This window comes from Pararge aegeria, chromosome 19 (genome assembly GCF_905163445.1).
Source record: "Pararge aegeria chromosome 19, ilParAegt1.1, whole genome shotgun sequence".
Classification (NCBI taxonomy): domain Eukaryota; kingdom Metazoa; phylum Arthropoda; class Insecta; order Lepidoptera; family Nymphalidae; genus Pararge; species Pararge aegeria.
This window is the reverse complement of record NC_053198.1, coordinates 7,634,433-7,648,930: the sequence shown is the minus strand read 5'-3', so window position 1 is coordinate 7,648,930 and position 14,498 is coordinate 7,634,433. Positions and strand designations below refer to the sequence as shown.

The 14,498-nt window shown below is 33.1% G+C and overlaps 3 protein-coding genes across 4 annotated transcripts; 2 read left to right on the top strand and 1 right to left on the bottom strand.

Moving 5' to 3' along the window:
• Positions 1-236: 236 nt before the first annotated feature.
• Positions 237-2,978, top strand: LOC120631993 (conserved oligomeric Golgi complex subunit 2). The gene is made up of 6 exons (XM_039901721.1): positions 237-399; positions 486-713; positions 806-1,652; positions 1,876-2,081; positions 2,161-2,606; positions 2,688-2,978. The coding sequence occupies exons 1-6, from the start codon at positions 322-324 to the stop codon at positions 2,959-2,961; spliced, it is 2,079 nt and encodes a 692-aa protein (XP_039757655.1). The 5' UTR covers positions 237-321; the 3' UTR covers positions 2,962-2,978.
• Positions 2,979-3,000: 22 nt separating this feature from the next.
• On the bottom strand, positions 3,001-5,188 carry LOC120631994 (DNA polymerase iota). Its single transcript, XM_039901723.1, has 2 exons — positions 5,050-5,188; positions 3,001-4,953 (listed from the first exon to the last, which is right to left on the bottom strand). The coding sequence occupies exons 1-2, from the start codon at positions 5,058-5,060 to the stop codon at positions 3,135-3,137; spliced, it is 1,830 nt and encodes a 609-aa protein (XP_039757657.1). The 5' UTR covers positions 5,061-5,188; the 3' UTR covers positions 3,001-3,134.
• A 670-nt stretch (positions 5,189-5,858) lies between these two features.
• Positions 5,859-13,965, top strand: LOC120632039 (protein phosphatase 1 regulatory subunit 21). 2 transcript variants are annotated; one of them, XM_039901798.1, is made up of 10 exons: positions 5,859-6,018; positions 6,091-6,285; positions 7,821-7,958; positions 8,402-8,644; positions 9,351-9,434; positions 9,926-10,079; positions 10,987-11,159; positions 11,653-11,748; positions 12,936-13,097; positions 13,390-13,965. In XM_039901798.1, the coding sequence occupies exons 1-9, from the start codon at positions 5,953-5,955 to the stop codon at positions 13,080-13,082; spliced, it is 1,296 nt and encodes a 431-aa protein (XP_039757732.1). In that variant the 5' UTR covers positions 5,859-5,952; the 3' UTR covers positions 13,083-13,097; positions 13,390-13,965. The 2 variants fall into 2 exon arrangements, with proteins under 2 accessions (XP_039757732.1, XP_039757733.1); XM_039901799.1 differs by having other exon boundaries at positions 13,384-13,965.
• Positions 13,966-14,498: the final 533 nt, after the last annotated feature.

Sequence of the window (14,498 nt, the reverse complement as noted above, 5' to 3'; positions counted from 1 at the left end):
GAGAATCTGAGATTTTGTAACAATATTTTTATTTATAAAAAAAAATCAATCACAGTATATTATTATTATTATCATCTTTTGAAAAAAAATATCAGTTTATTTAAAGTCTAAAGAGCTATCGTTATATTTCGCTAAAAAAAGATTGCGATGAACGTATTTCGTGTAGTTATCCGAACGATATCTGACGTGTAATGTGTCAAGCTGACTACTGACGTCAGTAAATGTCAAAATGATTTCCGAGTACAGGGAAGAATTTTTAGTTAAATATTTTTTAAACTGTTCCTTATAATAATGGTGCCTTAAAATAAATATTTTATTAAAATGGATAACGATACAAAAGAATTTACATTGCCACCGGCGCCGCGGGGCTTATGTTTTGACCGAAATGATTTTGTCAAGGTATTACTCATGTATTGTACGATTGTCGCTAATAAATCTGTTTACTATTAATAAACCCACACAAATAACTCTAATATGTTTTGCAGACAAGTTTTTCGGTGGATAACTTCCTTGCAGATCATCACAATGTCGCATCCTTGGAGACTATGCGAGATGACCTGGGTGTCTACCTGAAAGTTCTAAGATTAGCAATGATAGAGCTTATTAACAAGGACTATGCTAATTTTGTAAACCTGTGTGCTACTCTAATCGGCTTCGACAAGGCTATTGTGAAAGTTCAGGTGCCATTAAGCCAATTAAATGAGGAAGTTATAGTAAGTTTCTTGTGTAACTTTGACATAATCTTTTGGTTTCAATTATGTACAGTCTGACTGACTGATAATTCGAAATATTATTTGTATTTTAGAATGTAAAACAATGCTTGGAAGATGCTATGAAAGAATTAATGCTCTGGTTGAATCAGAGGCATGCATTAATAAAGAAAAAACATCTACTCAAATGTTACAGCCAAACTATAAATTGTCTAAATACACTGGAAAATATTTTAAGTGATATTACAGACAAGCGAAAACTAGAGCAAATAATTATAGCAGATAGAGCTGCAATGCAATATAATCATCTTAAGTTTTCTATTTCAAAATGTGACAGCCTTATTAGACCTGAACAAAAGAAGCAATACAATGAAGTTGGAGGTAAATTAGTTCAGATGTTGAATGAACTGCTATTTACATTCTGGAATGATAATAATGAAGATTATCTGCTTAAAACATTAATCACGCTGACAACGTTGGATAGGGTGTCTGAAACAGAGATGCTAATTAGAAAACAAGCTGTAGCTCCTTTGCTTCAGAATATTATAAATGAACCAGCTCTACAAAGAAATAAAGAAGGTCTTGAGGGAGTCTATAAGAATATTCTGTCTTTACTAGACACTAAACTGAAACTGCTTTTTACAGTAACACAACATTCCAAGTTAACATTTCTTACAAATAAATATAGGTTTTTAGTGAACTGTTTCTGGTGTGAAGTTGAGAACCGCCTAGAGGTCAATCTAGCGTCAATATTTGCTCCTGGTAACCCACAGCTGTTCTATAGAAGGTACAGTGAAAGTATGCATTTTATAAGAAAATTAGAGGAATACTGTTCTACAAAGGAAACTGTGAAACTATTACATGAAACATCAGAATATAAGAGCTTTCTGAGGAGATGGAATTTACCAGTCTATTTTCAAATTAGGTTTCAAGAAATTGCAGGTAAATAAAATAAATAAAACATATATTTTAGAGTGAATTGAAATTTAAAGCAATTCTAATTACACAATATAAGATACTTAATAATTAGGATTGCTTATAAATGTTATCTTATCATATCATATCAATTTAGTAAAAACCTTTTGAACATAATTTTAATAACATACAGCAAATAATTTTGAATGTTTATTTCAAGTAATTTATTTATGTCAATGATATCTTACAGGTGGTTTTGAAGCTTCATTAAAGTCCAGCTCTACATTGCAAAATATTGATGGTTTCATTTTACTGGAGACTTATAAGTGTTGGAAAGCTCTCCAAGACTGCTGGTCTGAGGGTATTTACATTGAAGCTCTGGTTCACAAGTTCTGGAAGTTGTCACTACAATTGATCTCCAGATATGCTTCATGGATCACAAGTATTTGTTCAAATGTAAGTCAAAAGATCAACATAATTTACTTTTATTTCTTTGTTATACTTATTAACTTTATTATTTTTTTTTTGTATTCAGAAATCTGCTCCAAAAATAGAAACTACTGGTATTAATCAGAATCTTGTCCACAATAGTATAAACCTTTATATTGACAGTAGAACGTTGCTGCTGAGATTGCCTAAATTTCTAGAATTAGTTGAAGATAAAGTTCATAACAATAAAAGTAAAGATATACTAAGACAAAGTTTAAAACCTACAGAAGAAATGTTACAAGGAACAAAATCTAAAATCTGTGAATGTATTGTAAATGAACTTTTTGAATATTTTAATGTGCAGCTGAAACAAGTTAGTGACATACCAAGATTGTATAGGAAAACAAACAGGAGTGTACCTACTAAACCTTGCACCTACATTGATTTGATTGCCAAAACAATTAAGGAGTTCAATGAGGATGCATCAAAGAAAGTTGATCAAACTTTTTTAGGAGAACTTTATAATTCATTGTTTAATGTTATGACTGTGTTGTAAGTATTTCATAGGTTTAAATTAAATGGTATAAACCCTAAAGAATAATTCCTTAAATTAACTTTTGTGGTTTCTTGCAGATATTATAAATATGTTGAAGATGTTTTGGTTTCTGTGCATAGAACTGAAGAGTCATTAAGAAGATTGAAGCAAATTCGAGATATGGGTACTCAACAAAACAGTGATAGCACCGGCATCACTGATGGAGACAAGATTAGATTACAGCTGAATGTGGATGTTGCCTCTTACACCAGCCTGGCACAGTGCCTTTTTGTTAATGTAAATAGTGTGCACAAACTAACAGAGTTATCATCAATGGTAACAGATGCTGTAAAACATATAGATATTAAATGATATGGCCCTGTTATATATATTGGCTTTTGACTTATAATCCTTTTGGTATAGAATAATAAAAATCAGCTTTATAACATAAACATGTATTTGATCAGCTGAATAAAAATTGTATGATTTGAAAAAATAGAAACCATTCACTTAACATAATTAACAAGATAAAATCTTACTAAATACTATTTGTGTGGAACAAAATATTTCATGATTGAGTTGGGTTTTGCTTTGTTCATGGTTCTGGGGCTACTTCTGGTTACCATATCTGAGCTGGAGGGATTTTTCCACATAGCCTTAAGCTCTTGTTGCATCTGATCTGGTAGAGCATTAAAAACTTCTTTATCAACATAACTGGGGCAGTCATCACAATTGTCTCCCTCTGCAATGTCTTTCATAGTGTCTGAGTTATCGGAGAGATTATCTTTTGCTGGACTTGCTCGAGGTGTGAGGGATCTATCTCTTGAACTTAATCTCAGTTCTGAAACCTTTTCCAATTCTCTTGAATTCAATCTCAGTTCACCTACTTTCAATTTACTGGGAGATGCAACTTCTTCCTTAGACAAACATCTTCTTTTTGCTATCCATGTCACTTTTTTAGGCTTCTTAGGTGACGGTTCCACTTCAGCATCAGATAGATCAGTGGTTGTACTACTGCTGGGTGAGGCTGCAGAGTAATCCATAGAGGAAGCTGATGTGTCGCAATCATTTTGAATGTTTAGAACAGACTGCACAGATATATCATTCATTAAATAATTTACAATTGAACTTCTCCCTGTCATTCGCTCCTGAAACTTTGTAAAGGCTAGACCCACTAAAGTTAAATGGAATGGTTTAGACAAGTTTATGAGTTTGTTAAATAATCTCATTATTATGCTCATCAATTTTTGTTGACCTGCATCTGTGACTGTTAGTGCTCCATTATTAATAGTGAATATTGAAGGAGACACTTGACACTGTCTGGACTCTCTATGACTACTTAACCGTTTCACATCCTTCTTTCGTAAAGTTACTCGGAGTGAAACAGGAATGCGTCCATCTTCTCTAACTAAAATTAGCAATCTTTGCAATAATGCAGCAAATTTCTCTTCAACCTCACTTTTCACACTAACAGTCTTAAAGCTATCCTCTAAGCCAATGCTCTGCGGCCTTCCTGTTTGCTTTACTGGAGTATTATCTTCACCTACACTTAAATTTTTCAGTCTAACAGCCATGTCTCCACTAAAATGCTTTTTGAGTACATCCAAAGGGGCTGTTTGTAAATCACTCACAGATATAATTTTGTGAGAGATAAGAGTTTCAGTAGTTTTTGATCCAATACTAGGTATGCAGCGGACATTCTGCAATGTAGACATAAAACTGGCCCCGTGTTCTGGGTAAATAGTGGTTTGGTCATTTGGTTTATTGAACGGACAGATAAGTTTAGCCAACAGCTTATTATGAGCTATACCAGCACAAGTTGTGAAGCCTAATTCATCGTAGATTTTGTTCCTCATTTCACTAGCTATTTGTGATGCTATCTTTAACCTTTTTTGGCAGCCACAGATACACTCCAGGCTTGATTCACTATACATATTACCAGAGAGTGTGATGGTGGCTATATTTACAGTTTTTAGTTTTTCTTGTACTAAGTTTGTGACATCAATGAAGTTTTCATCCATACCTAACTTTTCGACTGGGCATTTCCAACTTTGAAGAACAGTAAATATTTTATTTGAGGCTGCCCTATAGTCGTGTAAATCTTCGCCGTTAACTAATTTTAAATTTGGACATACATTCAACGCATCCGTCACGAGCATACATTTCCGTATACCGTACTTTCTAGCTTCGTAATTACTGGTCACAACGATGTTTTTCTGTTGGATTCCAAGTGGAAGGGATTGAAGTTCTGGTTTCCGCACCATCTCTACTTGAGCGTAAAAACAATCGACGTCTATGTGTATAATGCTTTTAGAATGGTCGCTTGAATCGTCAGGTAAAATTGAGCTGCTTGATTCCATGTTCCTGTGGATTATTCATACAGTTTCATCACAATTTACTTTGTTCTGAATAAGTTTTACCTGTTGCGATACGATATTGTATTACAAGACTGACCCTTACCTGTCATCCATTTCTGTACCATATAATTGTAGAATAAGTTAAATAGTAAATAAGTACGAAATATATCTCAGTAATTAGTATTTTTATTTCATAAATTCCAAAATATTGATATTTTAGGTCGGACAATCACGACACATCAACAGAAACAATGTTGCCATATAACTACAAATTTCAATTTAATTAACAATTAACAGATTAAAAATCATAATGCGCTTGTGCACTATGGTTGAATCAAATCAGACAACAATCCTAAATAGATGAGTGTAAAATTATTTAATTACATGTAGTAAATAACTACAAAAATCTCAGATATCAATACAATTTTTTACAGTGTTAGAACATGACATACTTGTTTCAAATCCTTACTAAATAAATAATATAAAGTTTTATATTCACAACGGTAAGGTATTTCACCCGTTTACCAAGGATAATATTATTATTGTATTGATAAAATATTTAATACATGTTGCAATTCAAGGGCTTATTTAGTTTTAACTCAGTTTACTATTGTAATTTTTTAATGGTGCTTTGGCTCTTGGAGGGGAAATACCGCCAGCGTCTTAAACACCCTGCCCTTGGGTGACCATTTGAATACCGTATACCTATAATATTTGCAAATATTTTCGTGATAGTTGTTTGATTATTAAACTTAACAATTTATCTTTTATTAGTATTCAAAGACAAAAGCTGTATCAACAAAAAAAATACAGTTACCTGAACCTCAAAATATCCAAACTGAAATTCCATTTTTGCAAACGTCAGAATTGTATGTAAATTGTCAATGTCAATCAGATGTCGATTTCGTTCATACTTCATACGAAAGTGGGTGTTCGATACAGCACTAAATACAACTAATAATTATTTTTATGATATATGGGAGACATGAACTCATGAAAATTAACTATGGAGGGACTGCCTTCTGGAGACATTCAGGCCAAGTACCAAAAATTAGCGGCAGAGTATTCAAAAGTAAATTGTTTACGTTATTAAAACATAAGTGTTGTCGGCAATTCGTTGTAAATTCATTGTTTCCGTTCACAGCTGAGGGTTCACGTTAAAGTATTGAAGAAAGGCGTACTAGATGAACAGGCTAAATCAAATGAACTACGAGAATCTTTGAAGGAGAAGGAAAAAACGTTACGGAAGGGTGAACTCGAAATTGATTCACTAACGTTTAGAAACCAGCAGCTAACGCGCCGCGTCTCCGTCCTTCAAGATGAACTTGATACTCTGCAGGCATGTATCTGCAACATTATTTCATACATTCATATCAATGCAATACATTTTTTTGATGCTGTTATACTGCAGTTACAAAATGTTATAAAACATTAATGAACATTTACCAACACAACATTAATGAACATTTTATAATGTCTGTCTAACATTGTATTCTGTTACGATTTGTTACATGTTTTCAAAGCCCCCACTGATAATGTCTGAAAACATCTACTAACTATTGTTACAGTCTGAGTTTTTTTAACCAACATATGTTAGCAAAGCTGTCTTGCAACATCATTTCATGATCTTCTAATTAGCAGTTTTTAGTAATAGTAGATTTTTACTTAAACTTTACTAACCAACTATTTTTTACTAGTTGTTTGTACCCCTTACCTTTGTGCTGGAGGTAAAAATACTATTACCTTCATATATAACAATAACTATCAGCTTATTTTGAGTTTGTGAGGAATAAAAATGATTTTTTATTTGTATTCAATAATCAATTATCCTACTATGTAGATGTGTTTAAAAAACATCAAACTTATATTAAGTGAGAGTAATCTAAGGGCCTTACAAATTAACATTGTTATGTTCACAATAATAATTTAATATGTCTCATAATACTGCTTACCTATTACTATGTTAGGACAAATTATTTAGTTAATTAATTATTTTTAAACTCTAAATGTTTCAAATCTATCTCATTGCAGGTTGGTCCTAATCTTTTAACTATGCCCATTTGTTCCATTACTACAAGATATGACTGAAACTAACTAAAGTTAAAACAAATCATATAAATGTAAAATGAGTGTGTTGCTCGATAACCAACAAATTAATGGTGAAAGACACATTAAAAATCGAATCACTAAATTTTTTTTTTCAAGTAGGCATTTTTTATAAGCACTTTGAAACAACATATCAATCTATTTTTAGTGACCACAATTGGTTCAGAAAACAAATTCTACCACAAAGTAGCAAGAATGTAGCATTGCTGCTTTCAGACATAATTTTACACTTTAGCAATCATTTTTTTCTATCATGTGAGAGATTTAGGCAGTGCAGTCTGCTTTCAAGCAGCCTTGTTGGTAAAACGAAAATTGTCAATACTACATTCTTTATTGTTCAATTGTTGTTCGCTGAATGTTAATACATTACATATAGATATCATTTAATAATGATATCTCCCTCACATCGCCATTTTTAGACAATTGTTGATTAGTATCAGCATGTCAAAAAAGCAAAAAAGCGTTTCTTTGCCCACAGTTTGTCTGTGTTTTTTTTTTCTATATTCTACAACAATCAATCCTTTGGTTGGGTTAAACCCCCCACTAAAGAACACGTTATAATATAACAAGTTATAATTTTTTCATAACTTTTAGGTAATTTGACATCATGATAGTGTTTATTGCCATATATATATCTAATCTTCAATTTAGAGGTTATCTTTCTCTTTTGTTATGCCATTGTATTATATGACTCACGTCTCACTTATGTGTTTTGGTATGTACAGTCTCTTGTCTGATAATAAAATTAGAGTGTATCCTTCTTTCTAGAATAAATTAAGCAAAAAGTCAAAAAGTAAAGGTGATGACAAGGTAGCAACTACAAGTAATTCACAAGCATTAGATGCAGGTCTTCTACAGGAAGAGTTGCAAAAGAAAATCATTGAAAATGCCCAGTATGCGTCTCAGGTAAACAAAATTCATACGCCGATAGCCGATTGGCGCAGTTTGCAGCGACCCTGCTTTCTGAGTACAAGGCCGTGGGTTCGATTCCCACACCTGGAAAATATTTGTGTGATGAGCATGAATGTTTTTCAGTGTCTGGGTGTTTATATGTATATTCTAAGTATTTATGTATTTTATTCATAAAAATATTCATCAGTCATCTTAGTGCCCATAACACAAGCTACGCTTACTTTGGGGCTAGGTGGCAATGTGTGTATTGTCGTAGTATAATTATTATTATTATTTATTTATACATATATCCAGATCTGAACTGAGATGTATATAAATTATGAAACACAAACATATGTTTTGATTGATGGTAAAATCTGTAATCAGTAAAGTTGGTATAAATTTTCAAAGATGGTTCTCTCTAGGAGCATAACTTCTTTATTTTCATTTTTTTACAGCTTTCAGATAAGACATTTGAAGTATCTCAGCTTCAAGCCACAATAGACGATTACCAAAGGCATATCAATGAAAGCGAGAGTAAATATAAATGTGATATTGCAAAATTAAAAAATAAAAACCAGGAGCTTCAATTTTCATTAGAAGGTGTACAAAAGGAAAGACTAGGAGTGACACCAAAGGCCCAAACAAGTAGTCAAGCTGCCAGTTGTAATGGCGACTTTCTGTCTGAAGCTGGAAGCTTGGTAATAATGTTTTTTATAAAATACTACTTCTGTCCCATACTACATTTCTTTGACCCACTGCATTGCATTGCCTTACTCATTAGGTTTGTATAGATTATGGGGTTCGTCAAGAATTTGGCTATCAAAAACAAATAAATTTATCCCCTTTTTAATCCCTCTGGGGTTTGAATGAGTCCTAAAATATAAATTTAATACCATTTTAATTGGTATTTTCTGGAAAATGGCACACTTTTATACAAACATTAATTCCATATTCTATTAGTATTTGGAGGTTAAACGTCCATTGGTATATATTTTAACAGTTACCTATATATGTGCTTTCCGAAGAATTAAGCTATCAAATTCAAATACATTTTTCAAATCTAACTGATAGTTTAAAGAAACAAAAATACATATTTCTAGTATAAAAATGATTTAAAAGAGATTAAATTAATGCAGGAATTTTCCTGTCCATAATGTAAATTTACCGGATCATTCATATCAAACCAATACTGACCCACAAAAGGTGTCTGCTCCCACAATGAGAAGTGGTTAAAACCGTAGTCCACAACGCTGGCCCAGTGCAGATTGGTGGACTACCAGATCATAACAGCGCCTAAATCACAAGCTTCAGCAGTTTTTTGTTTATTGTTACAGTAACTTGTTAACTACTGAGTTGATTCTGAGTATATTTGTTATGAGTCTTTATATTTATGTCTTGTTTTAGGTTGGCAGTGAAGATGCACTTAGTTCTGTAGATGATTTAAATGTCAACGAACAGCTTAGTACAAAAACACACAACTTAGAACAGGTATTTAAAACATTAATCTGTTTAAATATTTCGTAACTGGCATAATCAATCTCAAATCAATTAATTATATTCGTATCTAGACTGATTAGGCCAAAAAATAAATGTCTATTCATATTATCTCTATGTTGTTAGTTCCATAACATGAAGTAAAACTTATTAATTATCTTTTTATGCTTGTATTGTATATTAAAGTCAAGGACATCTTTATGTGCAGTTTGGGCGTATGTTAATTGGGCGACTTTGGCCGCAGCTACGAGTCCCAATAAATAATAAATAAATATACTACGACAATACACACGAAAAAACCAAAGACGCTAGCGGACGTAAAATTCGAACTGCCCGGTTTTGCGATACCTTCCCGTTTTGTTTTTGAACGTTTTTATTTTTCTATTTCCGGTCGCATCTATAAAACTTTTTGTAAAAAATTGGTATTTTTTCGCATAACTTGTTAAGTTTAACTTGTGTAATAATATATGTAAGGTTTTTTTTAGGAAAATCAAAAATTACGGATGGAATATGAATTGTTACAAATGGAGAACGAAAGTCTAAAACTAGAAATAGGTAAATATGTGTCGGCATCGCAAAAGAGGAGAGGAGAGACGCATGACTCTGGAGACTTCAACTGCTTTAGCGAAACTTCTGTAGGTAAGTGTAACTAACTGCACTAAAACCTCTGATGTGGAAAACTCTCTACACCACTTTGATATATTATTTAAACGGGCAAAATATTGGCTTTTATAAAAGTTTCGGAAGCGCAACGTCAACCGCTTCTAATATAATAATGATTTATTATATTCTCGGGATGATTGCGCCATGTGTTGACGGCAAATCAGAATATATTTGTCACCACCCCTCGGCTTCCCATGGGTGTCGTACGATGCGACTAAGGGTATATATCGATTCGACTTATGCCAGTTTTCACTAATAACGAATAATGCAATGCCTATGTTAGTAACGCCTTATCAAAAAAGATTCCTAGGCAACTAAATTGTCTATGGTTCTTGCAACAAGGTGTGGTATTTTGTGTTTGTATTATCATATTTTAATGTTATTAAAAAAAAATCCAGTCCCCTAAGCTTTGCGATCCACCGTTTCTTTCACCGTAACTTTAGACGGCGCCTAATGTCGTTAGACATCACATATGAGTTCGTGGAACGTTTTTTTCTCTAAGAATCACCTAAAGCACACAACTACCCGTGCACATCTCACTTCATTCCCGCGGAATGATGCTAGCTCACAAAATTTCCTATTTTCTCCATTATATGGTAAACGTTTAGAACATTATAGATAAAATAATTACTGTCAACTGCTAAATGGAATGAGCCGGAGTGGTTTTGATGCTTTAATTGTAGTCGTGTATACGGTTTCTGTATTTGCTTAATTCTGTGACTGCATCATCATTTACCCCCGGGTGAGCTTGCAGACAAGGACTAACCTAAAAAAAAAAAAATTACATTACAAATTGTGATTAATTGTTAAATATGTAAAACAGTGACAGAGAATCAGAGTACTGTGCTCAGCTTTGCGTTATGTTCATTGCATCTTTCAAAAGACGCGGAGGGCAGAGTGACGGGTCTCCTGGGCAGCTTAGAAGTACCGTTCCTTATAAGCCACGAGCTGCTACAGCGTGAGGAACGTGTGCAGGCCTACTACCGCGCTAAGCTGAGTGAGCTGAGCGCGCAGCTAGACATACGAGAGAGCAAGACTGAGCATTATGTTAAAGAGGTGAGCATTATGATAAAGAGGTAAGCATTAGTTCAAGAGGTGAGAATTATAATAGAGGTGAGCTTTTTGTCAAAGAGGTGAGCACTGTATTAAAAGAGGTGATAATAATGTTCAAGTGGTGAGAATAATTTTAAAGGGGTTAGAATTATGTTAAAGAGCTGAGCATTAAGTTAAAGAGCTGAGCATTAAGTTAAAGAAGTGATCATTATGTTAGAGAGGTGAGCATTATGATAAAGAGGTAAGCATTCGTTCAAGAGGTGAGAATTATTATAGAGGTGAGCTTTTTGTCAAAGAGGTGAGCGTTGTGTTAAAAGAGGTTATAATAATGTTCAAGTGGTGGGAATAATTTTAAAGGGGCTAGAATTATGTTAAAGAGCTGAGCATTATTTTATAGATATATCGATAGGTAATACTAGTGGCGAGCTCCATATCTAACTCGCCACGTTGTGTATGAGTAGATTTAATATAAGGACATTGTTATTTTGCTAAACAGTGCGAGATGCTTCGGCAACGATTCGAAGTGATGGAACTGGAAAAGGAGACCGACGCTAACACGATACAGGACAAACACAACACCATCAGCAGATTGGTAAACATTTTAATTATAATTATAAAATATAAAACATAATATCCTTAAGTCAGATTTTTAATTTTCTGGAGTAAACTGACGTTAATCGTGGTATGAGATTTTAATATAAAGAAAATAGTGTTTTGACAAAATGAGTCATATGAATGATGAATTGTAACTCAAAACACTTATTTATTAATTCGTGACTCAAAACACTTAACTATTACCTATTTAGACCAGACTTAGTTTAGAATTATTATTATTAGTATAAGGTGTGATTTGATGTACTAGTTTATTGTAATAGTGATGTTACCACATCACTATTACAATAAATGTGGCAACATTATTTCACAAAGTGACAATAGCAACTATCAATTTTCTCAAATTTTCACATCGGACTTGTATGACATCAAAAAACTATAAATACATAATAACAGTCTATCTAAGCAAAAAATTCACGAATACCAAATAGATAATAGACACACCGAATCAATCTAATAGATAAAGCGTAATAAGTTATACAGTTTACTTATTAGCATTCAAGAGTATGCTAATAAGTAAACTGTATAACTTATTCATTTCATTTTTAATATAAGATTATTTTAGTTTTTTTATGTATTATTATATTTGCATGCCCTTGCGAAACATTGTTCCTACGTTTTAATTATTCAGTATATAAAATCTATGCAATCTATGTTTCGGGCCCGCGCCCTAACCTACGAGTAGCTAAAATAAAACATCCTCATTATAGTAATAATAATTATAATCTTTAATTACGGACATTACATCTATTTATAAAAAATCATATAAAATTAAAATAATGTATCATTGCATCACTTAAAAACTATGAAAACTGTTGAAAACATTATTAAAACAATAAAAAATAATAAACAAAGAATTAAGAAAAACAAACCTACCCGAACAATGGGATGGCTGAGCTTGGCGATCTCCGCACTATTTTTCAGAGTGTGGAACTGGCCCGTTACACCACTGCACTAGTTCTATCAACCCAATTATTTTTCTTGATTGTTTTGAACCGCGGTGCACCTATGTACTTTTTACGGTGCCGCGGCCCTCAGGTTGGGAAGCCATCAGGGCATGGCATTCAGCCATGCAAGTTAAGTTTAAGCCAAAAAAAAAAATTTTCATTTTGATTCTGATCCAAAATGAAAATACAGTTAATCATTTAGATATTTCCGTGTGATTAGGAAGAGGAGCTACAATCGACGTCGCGGAACTACGAGCAGCAGTTAGGTGTACTCACGGAACACGTCGCTGCGCTTAATGAGCACATCGCGCGACAACACGACCAGCTCACGGTGTTGAAGCACCAACGCGACGGTAGGAGGAAGTAGCTCATCCTTCTACAGGTGACTCTCATCGTGGCTTAAAACTAGTTTCTAAGCGGTGATAGCCTAGTGGCTAGGACTGGACCAATCTGAGAAGAGACCCGTGGACTACAGTTGGCCGGTAATGCGTTGATGCCGATGAATATTTATAAAGGTTAAATTAATTCCTATTAAGCAAATTTATATGGCAACGATGTATCAAAGGAATTTAAAACGCATTCCCGCGAGCCTAACTTAAGTGATAGATCGAATATGACCGGTCGCTTATGCTATGCGTGTCTCGCTAGGTACATAATACAAGTTTTAGTTACAGGTCTGATCACCAGCCTGGCATCGAAGAGCATCATCTAACACACCTAGAAACATCACTTGTCTATCTGTCTGTGACACTGTCATAATATATGAAACTTTGTTAAATAGGTACTATTTCAAAAGACTTCAAAAAAGCGGGCAGTACCCAATTTCAGTCAATAAGTGTTTTTTGTTGACCATTAAACAATTTAATTCCAATTTGCACTGGTGCTCAGTATATTAATGTTAGATAGCCTAAAATAATGCAAACTTTTTCTTTCTGAACCACACCTGTTCAGCTTAACTTGACGCCTGAGTGATTAGTAATTAGTGGGTAGCATTGTTTCGTCATGTATTCTGAAAAGCCAAGAACAATAACAAGATGTCGATCTTGGTCGCTTATTCTGTGTTATGGTGTGTTTTTAATATGATCAAGTTATATTGCCGAAAGTGGTAGAAATTATAAGAGAGAAAATATTCTTCAAGTTTAGAAGAAAAGGCCAAGGTTTATTATATTTTTGCCCTTAACAGGATCACTCACCTGTTCAAAGATTAGACTAAAGAAGACTATCATTTCTAGGGAAAGTTTTAGAAATATTATTTAGCTTATAAAGAAATATAGAAAATTCAAACAAATATTTCAGTTTTGGGACTGCAGTTACAAAACTAAAATAAATGTTTGAATTTTTCAAATTAAAACATGCTACACTGAACGCTCCAGTTCTCCCAATCCGCCAATCAGTTAACGTGTCAAGTTACGATGAACGGAGAGTGCCTCATAGTATTGATGCAGATATATTTTTTGCATTCCAAATGATTTTGTCACAAGAAATTACTTTAAGAAATATGACATAAGCAACACCAAAAATGTTTTAGAAAAATGAAAAACTAAAAATTTGGTATTCTGCTCCTATAATGTTGGAACTTCAAATGTAATTTATGAAGAAAAATCAAATGAATGAACAAAACTTCAGTTGTAATGTAATTTATGAAGAAAATATCGCCTAGATATTTAAAAAAAAAATTCTTTTTGTTTTTTTTTTTTTGAAAGGTAACTAAATTGTCCAGTAGTTTGATAAGAATTGTAAAAAGAAACTTTCACTGTTCACTGTGTTGTTCATAATTATTACC